The 14,180-nt window shown below is 33.9% G+C and overlaps 3 protein-coding genes and 1 non-coding gene across 8 annotated transcripts; 1 reads left to right on the top strand and 3 right to left on the bottom strand.

Annotated features, from left to right (window-relative positions):
- The first annotated feature begins 607 nt into the window (after positions 1-607).
- LOC133804006 (uncharacterized) lies at positions 608-3,605 on the top strand. 5 transcript variants are annotated; one of them, XM_062242147.1, is made up of 4 exons: positions 608-820; positions 2,023-2,180; positions 2,293-3,208; positions 3,314-3,605. In XM_062242147.1, exons 2-4 carry the CDS (start codon positions 2,147-2,149, stop codon positions 3,414-3,416), a joined length of 1,053 nt encoding a protein of 350 aa, XP_062098131.1. In that variant the 5' UTR covers positions 608-820; positions 2,023-2,146; the 3' UTR covers positions 3,417-3,605. The 5 variants fall into 5 exon arrangements, with proteins under 5 accessions (XP_062098131.1, XP_062098128.1, XP_062098129.1 ...); XM_062242144.1 differs by having other exon boundaries at positions 2,288-3,208; XM_062242145.1 differs by having other exon boundaries at positions 1,991-2,180; positions 2,288-3,208.
- Positions 3,606-3,820: 215 nt separating this feature from the next.
- LOC133804008 (protein PAM68, chloroplastic) lies at positions 3,821-4,910 on the bottom strand. Its single transcript, XM_062242148.1, has 2 exons — positions 4,712-4,910; positions 3,821-4,546 (listed from the first exon to the last, which is right to left on the bottom strand). Exons 1-2 carry the CDS (start codon positions 4,781-4,783, stop codon positions 3,956-3,958), a joined length of 663 nt encoding a protein of 220 aa, XP_062098132.1. The 5' UTR covers positions 4,784-4,910; the 3' UTR covers positions 3,821-3,955.
- A 307-nt stretch (positions 4,911-5,217) lies between these two features.
- On the bottom strand, positions 5,218-9,915 carry LOC133804005 (riboflavin biosynthesis protein PYRD, chloroplastic). Its single transcript, XM_062242142.1, has 4 exons — positions 9,759-9,915; positions 7,131-7,573; positions 6,164-6,462; positions 5,218-5,984 (listed from the first exon to the last, which is right to left on the bottom strand). The coding sequence occupies exons 2-4, from the start codon at positions 7,515-7,517 to the stop codon at positions 5,375-5,377; spliced, it is 1,296 nt and encodes a 431-aa protein (XP_062098126.1). The 5' UTR covers positions 7,518-7,573; positions 9,759-9,915; the 3' UTR covers positions 5,218-5,374.
- On the bottom strand, positions 9,891-9,964 carry TRNAV-CAC (transfer RNA valine (anticodon CAC)). The gene has a single exon. It is a non-coding gene; the product is annotated as a tRNA-Val (tRNA).
- Between the last annotated feature and the right edge of the window lie 4,216 nt (positions 9,965-14,180).

Raw genomic sequence — 14,180 nt, 5'->3', positions numbered from 1 at the left:
AATTAAGAAGAGATAAATTGATGCAAGAAAAAAAATAAGAAAGAAAATGGCGAGATTAAAAAAATAAGGAGAAAGAAAATGATGATATAAGAAGTAATGATAGAGAAAATAATAAGATAATAAGTGATGAGAGAGAATGTGAGGAAAGATAAATTAATGAGAAAGAAAGTGAGAAAATATAAATTAATGAAAAATAAATTAATGAGAGAGAAATTATGTGAGATAATAATAATTAAAATAGTTATGTGAGAAAAAAATTGACAAAATTTGTTTTGAGTATAATTAAAAATAATTTTTTGTTGTTATCAAAATTTTCTATTTTTTGTAACTTTATTTTTAAAAATTATTTTCTGAAAAAAATGTCTTACACATTTACTTGTTTTTAGATAACAATTTTTAGGTTTTAAAAAAAAAAAAACATTTTTTTTTAGTTAAGGAGTCACTACCTCTCTAAATTATTGTAATTTTTTTGAAAATGGAGAGAATATCTACTAATGCACCGGTAGTCATCTAAAAGACTACTCTAAATGTTGTTTTAGTGTAACATTCTTTTTCTAAAAGGAAACAAAAAAATTAGTGCAACATATTTAATGGATGATACGAAGTAAACTGGACTGGATTGTACGACACAATCTCAATATCCCATAGGTAGGTCACTCTCCCCAACCCCAAGCAGAGAAGAGCTGTCCCAACCCAAAGAAGAAAAAAGACACAATGGAGGGCACCTCAACTTTGAGATAATAGAAGATTGGAAAGAACAACTCCCCAACAAACAGTGGAGCCCCAACTGTGAATCCCATCCTGTTCCTCACTTTCTCCGGTATTTGCTTCTTCTTCCCCCCTCTTGCTGTCTTCATCTTTGTTCGTTTTTTCTTCTTCTTGGTTTTCTTGCTCTTTTTGGGTTAACCAAACCCTTTCGGGCTCTTTAAAGTTGGATACAAGAGTGTGAAATGTGATAAACGAGTTTGGTTTTTGCAATTACGTGTTTTGGTTGTGGAAACTGGGTATTGATTGGTAGTGAGACCTTTTATCAAACAGTTGGTAGTGGGAATAGCCCAAATCTAAAATGCAATCTCTATTAAATACAGTTGTTTCAGTAAACACTCCTGCGATCAATTATTCTCTTCATGTACTCCAAGACCCGAAATTTTTATTCATCACACAGCATAAGTCATTATCAGACAATTACTATATATACACAAAAAGGGAAGTGTAGCTTATGAGATGATATGGGGTTGAAGTTGGGAGTTCTGGTTTATTTTCAAATGGGTTTCTTGGCTTTTCCATTGGGTCATAGTGATTCTTTTTCATGATCACAATTCAATTTGTTTTGTAAATTTGCAACGGCTTTCAGATGTGGATTGTGAAAAATCTACTCTAATGTCCATAATTATGACTAAACATTTAATGATTTTTTTTTTAATTTTCATTTGTGCCCATATCGTGATGTTTTCATAAGTTGAATTTTATGATTATTCATTATTATTTTTTAAATGGCTTTTTTGGCTTTTCCATTGTGTGACTGAATTTATTTTTATGATCACAATTCATTTACTTTTTTAAGTTTTTGATGGCTTTAAGACGTGGCTTCTATTTTCCTGCAGTAAAAACAAACTAATATACTTTTATGTGCTTAATTGCCCGATTGTAATATGTTCTTTAAAAGTTGAATTTCGGTCAATTTTTTTTATTAAGATCAAGGAAACTCTTATTGTGTACTTAAATTACTCCTAAGATTCTGCTCTACTTGGGGCTAATCTTCTCATTGATGTTAGTGGTTACTTCTGGTTCTGCACTATCCTGATACAGTACCAGAATGCATTTATGATGTTCAAGTTACTCTATAGCCTTTATGTTTAAACTATCACGGGTAGAAGTAGAATCTAAGACATTTCATTTTTCATGGTAATGGAACAGTTGTTAGACCATCCAAGACTGTTGCTTATCTTGGATTTCGCATTGAGTAATTGAATTCTCATATTGTAGATAGTTCCTACAAGAATTATATTTTGATTGTCACAGTCGCTTGTGAGAGAGATGGAACAAGGTCCAGAAGCAGTTCTAAATCTTCAACCTAGCTCTTCGGTTTCTATTTCATATCATCCACTCTTTGGTTCTCATGATGATATAATGCTACTGGAGCTTGATGAGAAACTTCTCCCAGACATTCTTAACCAACGGTAAACAATAACTTTAAACTTTGCTTATTGGTTTTGGCTTAAATTTAGTGAGTTACCAACTCTGGATGCTCAATGAAGTTTTGAAGTAAGGCATCCTTTTTTTGTAGGGTAGTTGTGAGAGGACAGCCTGACGAAGATGCTGTTCTTTGCACCAAATCAAAAACTTATGCTATGAAATTTGTTGGAACTTCCAACTCTGTCTTCCTCGTACCACCATCAGATCACTCAGAGTTTGCTGTTAGTACAATAGATTGTGATCAGAAAGTTCAAAATGAGATACCTGTTGCATCTGTTATAAAAGTTGCACCCGGTACTATGGAACTTGTTGAGGTTGCTCCCAAACTCGACAAGCTTAAGCATCTCCTCTTTATGAACCCTTACAGCTCTGAAGATGACATAGAAATGGAGGATTTTTCAGAAATAGAGCGAGGACTGTTTACATGGGATGATCTTGGGGATAGAATTCAAGCTAGCGATGACGAGTTGAGGTCTGGCTTACAAGCTCTCTCTGCTGTGGAAATTGATGGGTATTGGAGAGTTGTGGATGAAAAGTACATGGATACGATGCTTAAGATGATTTTGAACAATTCAGTGTTGAATGACTGGTCTTTGGATGCACTTGATCAGAATAAAGTTGTGGAGGTGCTGCAATCAGATGGTTATCCTCGCAAACTCGTGGAGCATTGCTTGTGTGTTTTTTGTCAAAATTTAATTGAAGGTGTGGACACAGGTAGTGTGTGGAAGATAGATGAGAAGAAGGTTTGTGTGCATTTTGCAAAACAAATCTTGAAAGGTGGAAAGAGGAAGATGGAGAGTTTCATGGAGGAGTGGAAGCAAAAGATACCAGAAGGTATGCAAATTAATTTTGACATGCTGGAAGGTGAAGTCTTGACTGAGAGGCTTGGTGTTGATGCCTGGGTTTATGCCTTCAGTGTTTCATCTCTGCCATCAACTCCAGCTGAGCGTTTCTCTATTCTTTTCAAAGAGCGGCAGAAGTGGGAGTGGAAGGACTTGCAACCTTACATCAGGTTAACCAATATTTCTTCTGCTGATTTATCTTTCTTTTGATATATTGTTTGTTGTTTTACTAGATAGATAGTAACATGTTTCTTCTTTTCTTAAACTTTATTCAGGGACTTAACTGTACCAGGTCTCTCATCAGAAGGTTTGCTTCTCAAATACACTAGAAGAACACAACCCAAAGCAGATGCAGAACCTGTTTTTAGCGCAAGATAATATAGAAAAACTCTGTTTTGTGAGAGTTTAAACGAAGTAGAGTTTTGTCTTCGTGCAAGTTTGAACTGACCTTGTTAGTTTAGATATCAATTTGGTGTGCTTCATGATTAATATATTTTATAAAATTAACATAATGTGAACCTCCTAGTCCACTATGATATTATTAAGCATATTTGTTGATTGTTGTTTTGTCATGCTTTATCCTGCTGAGATGTTATTCTTCAATTAATAAAATTAGTTAATTTACAACTTCAAAGATAAACAAGATTCAATTTTTCAGTTTCTAGATGAAAAAATAAAATAAAAAATAACCCCACTTAATAGTAGTAATCTCTGTTTTCTAATGAAAATAGAACCTCTCCTCCAATTATTTGCAAGAGCAGCATTCATGCTTTAAAAGAAAATAAAAGAAAAAGAAGAAATCTATTTTTATACAAGTCAATTCCAAAATATACAAAGACTCTTCTGCCTGTAATGGAATGTAGTGTAAGGCCTACTACCATACTTAAGGCTCAGCTAGCTTAGTCTTAAAACAAGGGCTACGTTCTCTTGGATCCACCCCAGAACGACTGCCAAAATACAGGCCAATTTTTCTTAGCCTCATTCCAACCCAATAAAGAACCTTCCCTAAGTGGATCCCAACTGGATGACACAATCCCATAGCTCACCCCAAGCAGAGCTGTCCCAAAGAAGATAAAAGACACAATGAAAGGCACCCAAGTGGGCACATCAATTTTGAGACCAACTTTGAGATAATAGAAGAACGGAAAGAACAACAGGCCAACAAACAGGGGAGCCCCAACTGTGAATCCCATTCTGCTAATCATCCTGTTCGTCACTATCTCTGGTATTACGCCCTCATCTGCCTCTTCACCCTCTTCTTCTTCATCCCTCTTGTTGTCTTCATCATCGTCATCATCTTTGGTCGTTTTCTTACTTGTTTTATTGCTCTTTTTGGGCGGACCAAACCCTTTCGGGCTCTTCAAAGTTGCATACATGGGTGTGAAATGTGATAAACGAGTTTGGTCCTTGCGTTTACAAGTTTTGGTTGTGGAAATCGGGTATTGGTTGGCTGTGAGACCTTTTATCAAACAGTTGGTGGCGGGAAGAGCCAAAATCTTGAATGAAACCTGTTCGAAGATATTACACTAATCAGATTTGATTTCAGTAAACACTACTACCCATCTATTACACTCCCCATGTACTCGAAGAGATTCCAAGACCCAAAAGTTCTGTTCATCACAGCATAATTCATCATCAAACATTTATATATACACAAAAGAGAAAAAGTGTACCTTGTGAGAAGATGTGGGGTTGAAGTTGGGTATTGGAGAGAGCCATGAAAATGTCACAGCAGTTGCAGCCATTGATTGGGGTACGAGTTTTGTGTTTCTCAGCTTCAGGTCATATTCATTTTTGTTGAGCTACAAAGAAAAAGGTTGAGTGTTTGTGATGGGATAAGGTGAGTCGACTCACTTTATTTACTGATTTGCACCTCCAACTCTTTCTTCCCGCACTTACAACACCAACTGCTTGAGGGGTATAATCGTCTTTCCGCCCTCCTTAATAATCCTATGGCTACAATTTTTTTAATTCTGTCATCTCATTTGCCGTTGAATTTTGGCCTATTCCCTCCATTTTTACTTGTAATTCATTTATTTTTATTTTTAACTTACTGTTAACAAGATTTGCCATGCAACTAACCAAGCATCATTTAAACCTTTTTTTTTTAACATTTTTTATTTTTATTTAAAATTTTAAAAAGAACATAGGCAACACCAAAGAGCATTACAAAGTTAAATTCAACTAGAAAAATCACCGACTCAAAATGTTATTATTGGCTGATAAAGATGAATCCCAAAAACATATGGTATTATTATTCCTTTGTTTCCCTTTGTAGCAAGACAAGAGCCACTTAAATATAATCTTCAAAGTAAAACTCTTATCTGAGATCTCACTCAAAAATATCCCTCAAGTAAAACACTCTTACCTGACATTTTAGGCTTCAATTTCTTAATGTCCAATCTTTTATCCAGGCTGCTCAATGCAACACAAGAGTTCTTACCACCACTTTCAACCCACTGGGGCAACACTTCTATCACAACCTTTTGCAACATATTTTGCTCAATACCATCTTTCAGTAGCTCTTTTATATCATCTACACTTCCCCTCAAATCCAGCAAAACGCTGCAAAATCCTTGGCGCTTACTGTATTCAAGAATGGCATTCAAGCTGATCTGATCCAGAACTACAGTTTCTATTCCTCTCTGAACGATTTTTGGCTCTACTATCTCTTGGTTACTGAAAACTATCACCTTAGTAGCTGCTTCTATAGGCAAATCAGAGATTTTATTCAAAGAACTATAATTATTAGTTGCTGCAACAATCCAGAGGGGTTGATTGGCTCCAGGTTCTTGGGACTGAGGAATCGAAAACTTGTCAGCTATTGAGGCAGACAAAACTATAACAGCATCATATTCCTGCAGCAACTGTGAGTAGTAACCGCTGGACTCTGTGGATCCTTCTCCAAGCTGGTCTACAATCTGGCCATTGACTGAGAGCGAGTATCTGCTGGTCAAGAAGAGACCGTTAAATAACTTATTTTGACACCTAAATTGCTCATATGAAAACCACACGACTTCCAGAATGCCACACAAACTTGAATTTCTTGATACAATACTCATTTGCAGTTTATGAACTCTTAGAGCGAACTGTAAGTGTTAAAAGTACCAATGAATTTTATTTACCTAAGCGTGACAAAAGGCTTCCTCGTGAGCATTAGGTGGACAAAAGGCTCATTCAAGCTCTTGCATAGCTCTTCTTCTATCCCTACAGTAACTTCAATTCCAGCATTTCTGAGTCTCTCAACCCCTTTTGATGCTACAATTGGATTTGGATCAACCATTCCAATCACCACCCTTTTCACTTTGGCTTTAATGAGAGCTTCAGTACATGGTGGAGTTCTCCCAAAGTGGTTACATGGTTCTAAGCTTACATACGCTGTTGCATTGTCAGCCAAATTTCCAGCATCTCTAAGAGCAAATACCTATAGAACATGCCCCCTAACTCAACATGAGAAAAGTTACTGAAGCAAAAAACACTAGTTCAATAAGCATGAGCTTTTAACAAAGACACTATCTAGTAATATGTATATATTATTGTTATTATTACACATTCACATATGAAAACGTAAGTGTTAAAAAGAATTAAATCTCCTAACTATAAGAAGCTAAATGATTATAACATTTTTTTGTTAGAATCTCTTTGCCAGAATACAGCAGCTGGCACTGAGTTCCAATCATTCATTATCTATTTGGCAATACAACAAACACTAGGTTAACAGGCGAGGACCACATGATCAAATGAGCTACTTGGGATTTTCACGGCATCAAAAGCTTCAGTTTTTCATGCCAACGTGAACTTAGTGAATATGCCCAGAAAGTCATAGCTCTACCAACAGTAAAAAAGCTCTTCAGTACTAAAACACCTTGAAATCAAAGAATTTGACAAACAACCCCTTGAAGTCAATTAAATCTAGTAAAATCTCTTCTAGGGCTTTACAACTTTTGTAACAATACAACATTAATAAGACTTTGAAGGGGTTTTATTATAATTAATTAACTTCAAGTTGTTTGTCAAATTCTTTGATTTCACGGGGTTTTAGTACTAAAAAATGATAATGTTAAAAGTCATAAAAACAAAACTGAGATTTACCTCAGCATGAGGCTGGCCAGCTTTAGGATGAAACCCTTGACCAACAATCTTTCCATCCTTGACAATAACACAGCCCACCAAGGGGTTGGGACTGGTGCACCCAATAGCCTTTCTTGCAATCTCCACACACTTTCTCATGTAAAACCCATCATCATAATTATAATCACCATCACCATCATCATATCCTTGTTGAGCAGATACTCCACTCATTAACTTAGGCAAAGTGGTTGGTGATAAAGAGATTGTTTTGAAAATGAGAGAATTGCAAAACCCAGATGGGAAATTTGATTTGGATAAAAAAAGTTTGGTTATAGGAAGAAGGGGGTAGTTTGAGGAAAGTGGTGGAGAGAGAGTGGCAATGGGAAGTGACAGTCGTTGAGCTTGCATTCTCCCTAGAAACTCAGACGAGAAATTCACGGGTTGGTAGGCTCACGACTAGAAAACTGCATTTTCAAAAAGAATATTCTGAAATAAGATTATGAATTCAGTATGTAAAAATATATTTATGAAAATGTGATTGACTATACTATCTGTTTACTAAATCAGATTTATAAAAACTAAAAGGGATAATTGTGGCAAAAGTACCCAAAGTTTGGGTTTTGTACGCGGCATAGACCCAAAGTTTATTTTTAGTGGCAAAAGTACCCATAGTACCAAAAAGTGTTATTCCGTTTGGTTCCGTTTGGATTCCTCCGTTAGTTACATCTTAGTTACATCTGAGTGTACACGTGTCACTTCGTGATTGGTCCAACTCAATAATATATTAGGGATATTTGCGGCATAAGTACCCAATGTTTGGGTTTTGTACGCGGCATAAGTACCCAATGTTTAAAAATAATTATGATTTGGACCAATAAAAACGTGACACGTGTCTGGCTAACGGAGTCTAACGGAGGAGGCTGACGGAATTACAGTTTTACTGACTTTGGGTACTTTTGCCACTAAAAATAAACTTTGGGTCTATGCCGTGTACAAAACCCAAACATTGGGTACTTTTGCCACAATTATCCCAAACTAAAATAGTGATTATTTGCCAATATGAAAATATAACAAAATCAGTACACATGATTGGTCGAGCTGAATGTAAAAAAAACAATTAGTTATTAATAGAATTTCTTATAACAAATTTTAATTGAGATCAATTTTTAAAAAAAATTATCTACAAATTTTAGTTACTTAAAAATCAGAATTAATTCAATAAAATGAGATTCGATAACCTCAAGCCAATATGCACATCCTCACAATCTAAGTTCTTTGTATCCAACTAGACATCAATTATCACAACCAAACATTTATAATCAAATTCCAAGATACTAAATGAAGCATGTAATTTAGTTCAACAATAAAATTAGAAAATAGAATAATTTTACTTTGCCTCACTACTTGCTTTTAAATTCAACTAAATAAGAAATGGTGGAAAACCATAGTCCTTTGGAACACCACAGAAAAAGAGCTAAAAAAAAAAGTTGACAAAAAAAGAGCTAAACCAAACTCAACATTCATGGTTGTGATCTAATATAAGTTCAAAAACATATTGTAGTGCCTAAATTTGGAACACCACAGAAAAGCTGTCATTAAGCCTCTCCCATACACATCTCAATCTCTCCAGTAATGCTACCATCTCATCATTAACAAAGTCAATCGGTTACAAGCACAATACAAATGCTTCAAACTTTTTTCTTTCTTTCTCCTACTCTACTCCATACAATCAATGTACGAGTTACCTTCTATTGCGTACTATATGGAAGAGAATATTCAACTTAATATTGTATCACATGCAGATAAATATATATGGTTTAGTTTGCAGTTGATATTAACTTATAAATGAACCTAACCTTTAAAAACAAGAGCTATTGCTTAGTGAAATGCAGACCAATTTAGTAAAACAATATATATGTGAAAAGTGCATGTGCTATATGTGTTTAACAGTATATATCATGAAAAATTTCTCAAAAAATCAAAAGAGAAAGAGGTCAAAAGTCAAAGAGGAAAGGATATTATCTGTCAAGGGGAAAAGGGAAGTTGGCAATTGTAATTCACTCTCTGTGAGAGAAAAGGATGAGGAGAGGATAAAAAAATGATAGGCTTTAGATTAGTAAAAAAAAAAAAAATTCATCATTTTTCATGGCACTCGGAGATTAATTGAAATAAAAATAATCTTTTAAAATAGTTACACATAGAAAACATCAAATGGTCTTAGTCTGATTAATACTTAATTTTTTATCCAAAGCAAAATGAGTCTCACTTTTCTGAATAAACAGATAACTAAAATTGCAAATAAACGAAGCATAAGAGCATGAAGCATTATTAGCTCCTAAACTGTAATCATGAATAATACTTTAAAGTCATTGAGGAATTATAACAAACGCTTTATAGGCACACAAAACTAACACATGAACACATTGAGGAGTTCAATCAAACACTTTATAGGCACACAAGTTCAGTCCACCTTTGGCACATTATAAGCACATTTTATACAACTGAAGAATCACAAACAACTCTAATGATTATGCAAACGTATTTTTTATGAAAAGAAATACACATAAATCTGTAAAAGACAATAAGTAGTAAATTGAAAATTGAAAATAGAAGAAATAACAAACTCAACCGAAAAAATTGATAACTCGCCTAGAATGGAGCACAGAACCTCGATTTGGCGGCGATGGACGGTAAATTGGATCAGGCACCAATGCTTTTAGCTCACAGCATTTTAGTATCCGAGTGCACATGGTTTTGTAAAAAAAAAAGGAAAAAAAAGTATGTCTGAGCCCGGGTTCGAACCGGGGACCTCTAGTGTGTGAGACTAGCGTGATAACCAACTACACCACCCAGACTCGATGTTCTAGGCCATTTTAATTTTTGTTTTCAAAATCTCTTACTGCCTCTCTAAAGATTATAACACTTTCTTCTTGGATTAAAATCTTATTGTGTGTGTGTATTAATGTAGGGAATTTACTCATTTAGTACTTTTTGTTATTACAAAGTATCATTCTGTTACCATCTGTTTTTAATAATGCTCACATGGTAGTCCGTATTTTAAAAATATAGATATTTGGTACCTAATTGATAAAATTTTGTCAATATAACCAAACTGTCAGCAGTTATATATAATTTATAGCTCATATGATTGAGAGTAATTTGATTAAATTTATAAAATTTTATTAATTAAATTCGAGTTTAAGGTACTAAATATGTACAATTTTAAAATACAGGGTACCAAATATATACGATTTTAAAATGCAGGGTACTAAATATGTACGATTTCAAAATGCATGGTCCCAAATGAGCATTATTTGTAAACACAGGATACCAAGATGATACTTTGCATAAACACAGGGTACCAAATGGTTACCTACCCATTAATGTATGATGCTATTATAAAGTTTGATATAAAATAAATTGATCAATTATGTTATAAGTACCATAGGGTATTAAAATGTCATGGAAATAATGTTTAAATACCCAAAATTGATTTAATAATCATTTTTTAATAAATAGGTAGTGGTCCCTAAGAAACACGATCATTCATTCTCTCTTTCCCCATCATAGATAAATACATATAAAAAAAGTGTATTCTTGAAAAATCAATAACCTTCTGTGCAATCTCTATCAATGGCTTCAGGTTAATACTTCCGCTCTCATGTTCATCTTCTTCTTTGATTTAGCAAAGGTTCTATAGAAACATGTTTTAGGGTTTATCATTTATGTACTTTTAGTAATATGATTAAGATATGGGATATTATGTTGAATACTAATGTTATGATTAAGATATGGGATATTATGTTGAATACTAATGTATATGTGTGTTGCTTAAGTGTATTTTTATAATCCTTACATTTCTAGTTTAATTTTTCCTCTCTAAATATGCATATTTTATGGGGTTTATGAAATATAAATTGTTAATTATCTCCAATTTTATAATCATTGTATTGATATTTTTCTTTAGAAAAAAAAGGAAATTCTACAATGCACACCCCAAACACAGGGTGTTTCGATACTTCCATTCTCGTTTTCAGTACCTGGATGATTTTCTATGAACTTTTTTTTATGATTGTGTACATTGTAGTTATTTAGAGTATCTTGCAAATTTTTACGAAATTCTGAATAATTTACAGTGTCGAAAACATGATTCAAATAGTTTGTTGCACGCTTGACTACTTTTTTTATGCGCATGGAAAGTAGCATGCTTGAACTCTGTTTTCAACATTGTAAATTATTTGAAATTTCTTAAAAATTTGCATGATTCTCTAAATAACTACAATGTACATAGTCATTAAAAAATTATGCCAAAAATCATTCAAGTACCGAAAACAGAATGAGATTGCATCGGTACACCCGAAAATGGGGGTTGTACTGGAGAAGCACCTAATAAAATAAAATAATCTATAAATAATAGTTTTTTCTTAGAACAAAAAACATTGGGGGATTCTCTAGTACACACCTCACTTTTGGGTGTACTGGTACACCTATTTTTTGGCACCGAGATGATTTTCGATGCCATTTTTTTTATAACCGTGTATATATAGTTATTTTGAGCATCCTGCAAATTTTCAAGAAATTATGAATAATTTACAGTGCCAAAACGGAGTTCAAACAGACTACTTTCCACGTGCAAAAAAAGAAATTACTCTTGCAACAAATTATTTGAACGTTGATTTCAGTACTGTAAATTATTTAGAATTTTCTGAAAAATTTGCGGGATGCTCTAAGTAACTACAATATACACAGTTATAAAATAATTCATGCTGAAAATTATCCCAATATCAAAAATAGGAAGGAGTGTACTAGTACACCCAGAACTGGGGTTGTACCGGAGAATTTCCCAAAACCATTTGTCTTCAAAATTGTTATTCTTCCTAAAACTGTAATAAGTTCATTCTAATTAAAACAATTATTTGGATATATTTGTTTGAAACATTATACATATGGAAATTTTACAACGCATACCCTATTTTTGGGTGTATCGATACACCCCTCTTGTTTTCGGTACTTGGAAGATTTTCAGCGTAATTTTTTTTATGATTGTGTACATTATAATTATTTAAAGCAGCTGCAAATTTTCAAGAATTTACATTGCCAAAAACAAGTTCAAATGATTTGTTGCACTCATGACCTTTTTTTATGCACGTGGAAAGTAGATTATTTGAACTTAGTTTTTAGCACTATAAATTATTAAGAATTTATTGAAAATTTACAAATGCTCTAAATAACTACAATATACACAACTATTAAAAAAAATTGTACCAAAAATTATTTAGGTACCGAAAACAAGAAGGGGTACACCGATGCACCCATTTTGGGAGTGTACGAGAAAAACCCCATAATTATATTTTGTTTAATATATTATTTGTACTATTACTATATTATTAGTTTTTTCTTAAAAATTAATCGCATTAATTGCGTAGGTGCGGTTTTCCATTGATGAAATAAATTAAAACCATACAGTTAAAAAATGTAATTAATCTCCCCTTGCCCTTATTAGGAGGGTTAGCCACCGCATTGACCTTGGAAGTCTCTCAATTAGACTCATCCTCATTCGTATCTCTAGAACGAGATTTCTCCTCAATTATGAAGTGTTTGAGAATTTCCTTCTATGAAATCTCCTCATTCCTATGGAGAATTTCCTATAGCATCTCCAAGAAGGAGGTAACTTGGCTATAATGGCACCTACAAGGAATTGTTCTGCCAATACATTATTGAGTGTAGACAATTTATTCATAACAATTTGCAGCTCGTGAATTTGAGGGAGAAGGGGTTTATTATCATGAAACTTAAAATTTCATATATTGAGTAATAAGGAATTTCTTTGTACCTTTTCTTTTGCATTGTATTTCTTTTCCAAGGTCCCCAAATCTCCAAATTTCTTTGAACCTTAAAACCCCTTGTAGAACCACTACTTTGAGCAAATCCTTAGAACAATGCAAAACCACAAATCCAAGGCTTATACATGTTTCTTAATGCTGTCCTGATACCCTATTTCCTAGCCACCATTGATGCTTGAGGCCTTTTCTAGGAGGAAATGATGATTAAGATTAAACAAGCCTTAAACTCACAAAGTCAAACACTTTCTTTATGAGTTTTTGGAGAAAACTTGAGATTCTTGGAGCTAGAGAGAGGGGGTAGAGAGAAATTGGATAGAGTGATCAAGTCTTCCAAAACTCTATTTTGACCCTTATATAAAATAGGTACCATCATTAGGTCTAACCAATAAGATTAGACTTGTAAAACACATAATTAAGAGCAATTTATGAAACTTGTACGGACTCCAATAGGTGACGCGTTGCTTGCATGTAGGAGATGTATCCCATGCCAGGCGATACATCGCCTACATGTAGGCGATGGATAGTTTGCTAGGGTTTTTTGAAACCCTAAGCATCAGGTGATGCTACGCCACTTGGGTGGTGATCCACCCTCTCTATTTTTGGACCCCTCCAAAGGTCCAAAAAATGATCCAAATTCTACTAAACTTTTTGGGGACCCTTAGATACCTCCATACATCACTTTGGATCCAAAAACACAATTTAAAGTGCCTACAATTGAAATTCAAATTTCACATCTTCACTATGTGAAATTCACTAAGTATTTATACCTTGCTTGTATTTTAACATTTATCTTTTTGTATTTAACCCTTCATAACATCGCCTGTCAAGCGATCCATCGCCACCCAGCAAGCTGCTAGGTAGTTTGTCTCCCAAGCAGTTCTAGGCGATGCGTCGCCTCTCATAGGCGACGCAACACATATGCCTCTGCAAAACCACCCCGAGCGTGACCCCAAAATGTCTCAAAATACCTCCAAACTTTTAGAGAATGTTTAGAAACTTCATTGTATCACTTTAGACCTATAAAAATCACTTTTGGATGTCTTCTACACAATCTCATAATTTCACTTCAACTTAAGTGAAAACATTTCACCGTTAAGTATTTTGCACCTCAACGTGTAAACATCTTAACCATTATATTTAGCCAATCTCAACATAAGGAAAGACTAATAGTCAACCAGTAATAATGTCTTGAAAAAATATAGATATTTTTTAATATATATATAAAGAA

This window comes from Humulus lupulus, chromosome X, assembly GCF_963169125.1.
Source record: "Humulus lupulus chromosome X, drHumLupu1.1, whole genome shotgun sequence".
NCBI classification, from domain to species: Eukaryota; Viridiplantae; Streptophyta; class Magnoliopsida; order Rosales; family Cannabaceae; genus Humulus; species Humulus lupulus.
Note: the sequence above shows the minus strand (reverse complement) of the source record. Positions and strands in the feature narration are given on the sequence as shown.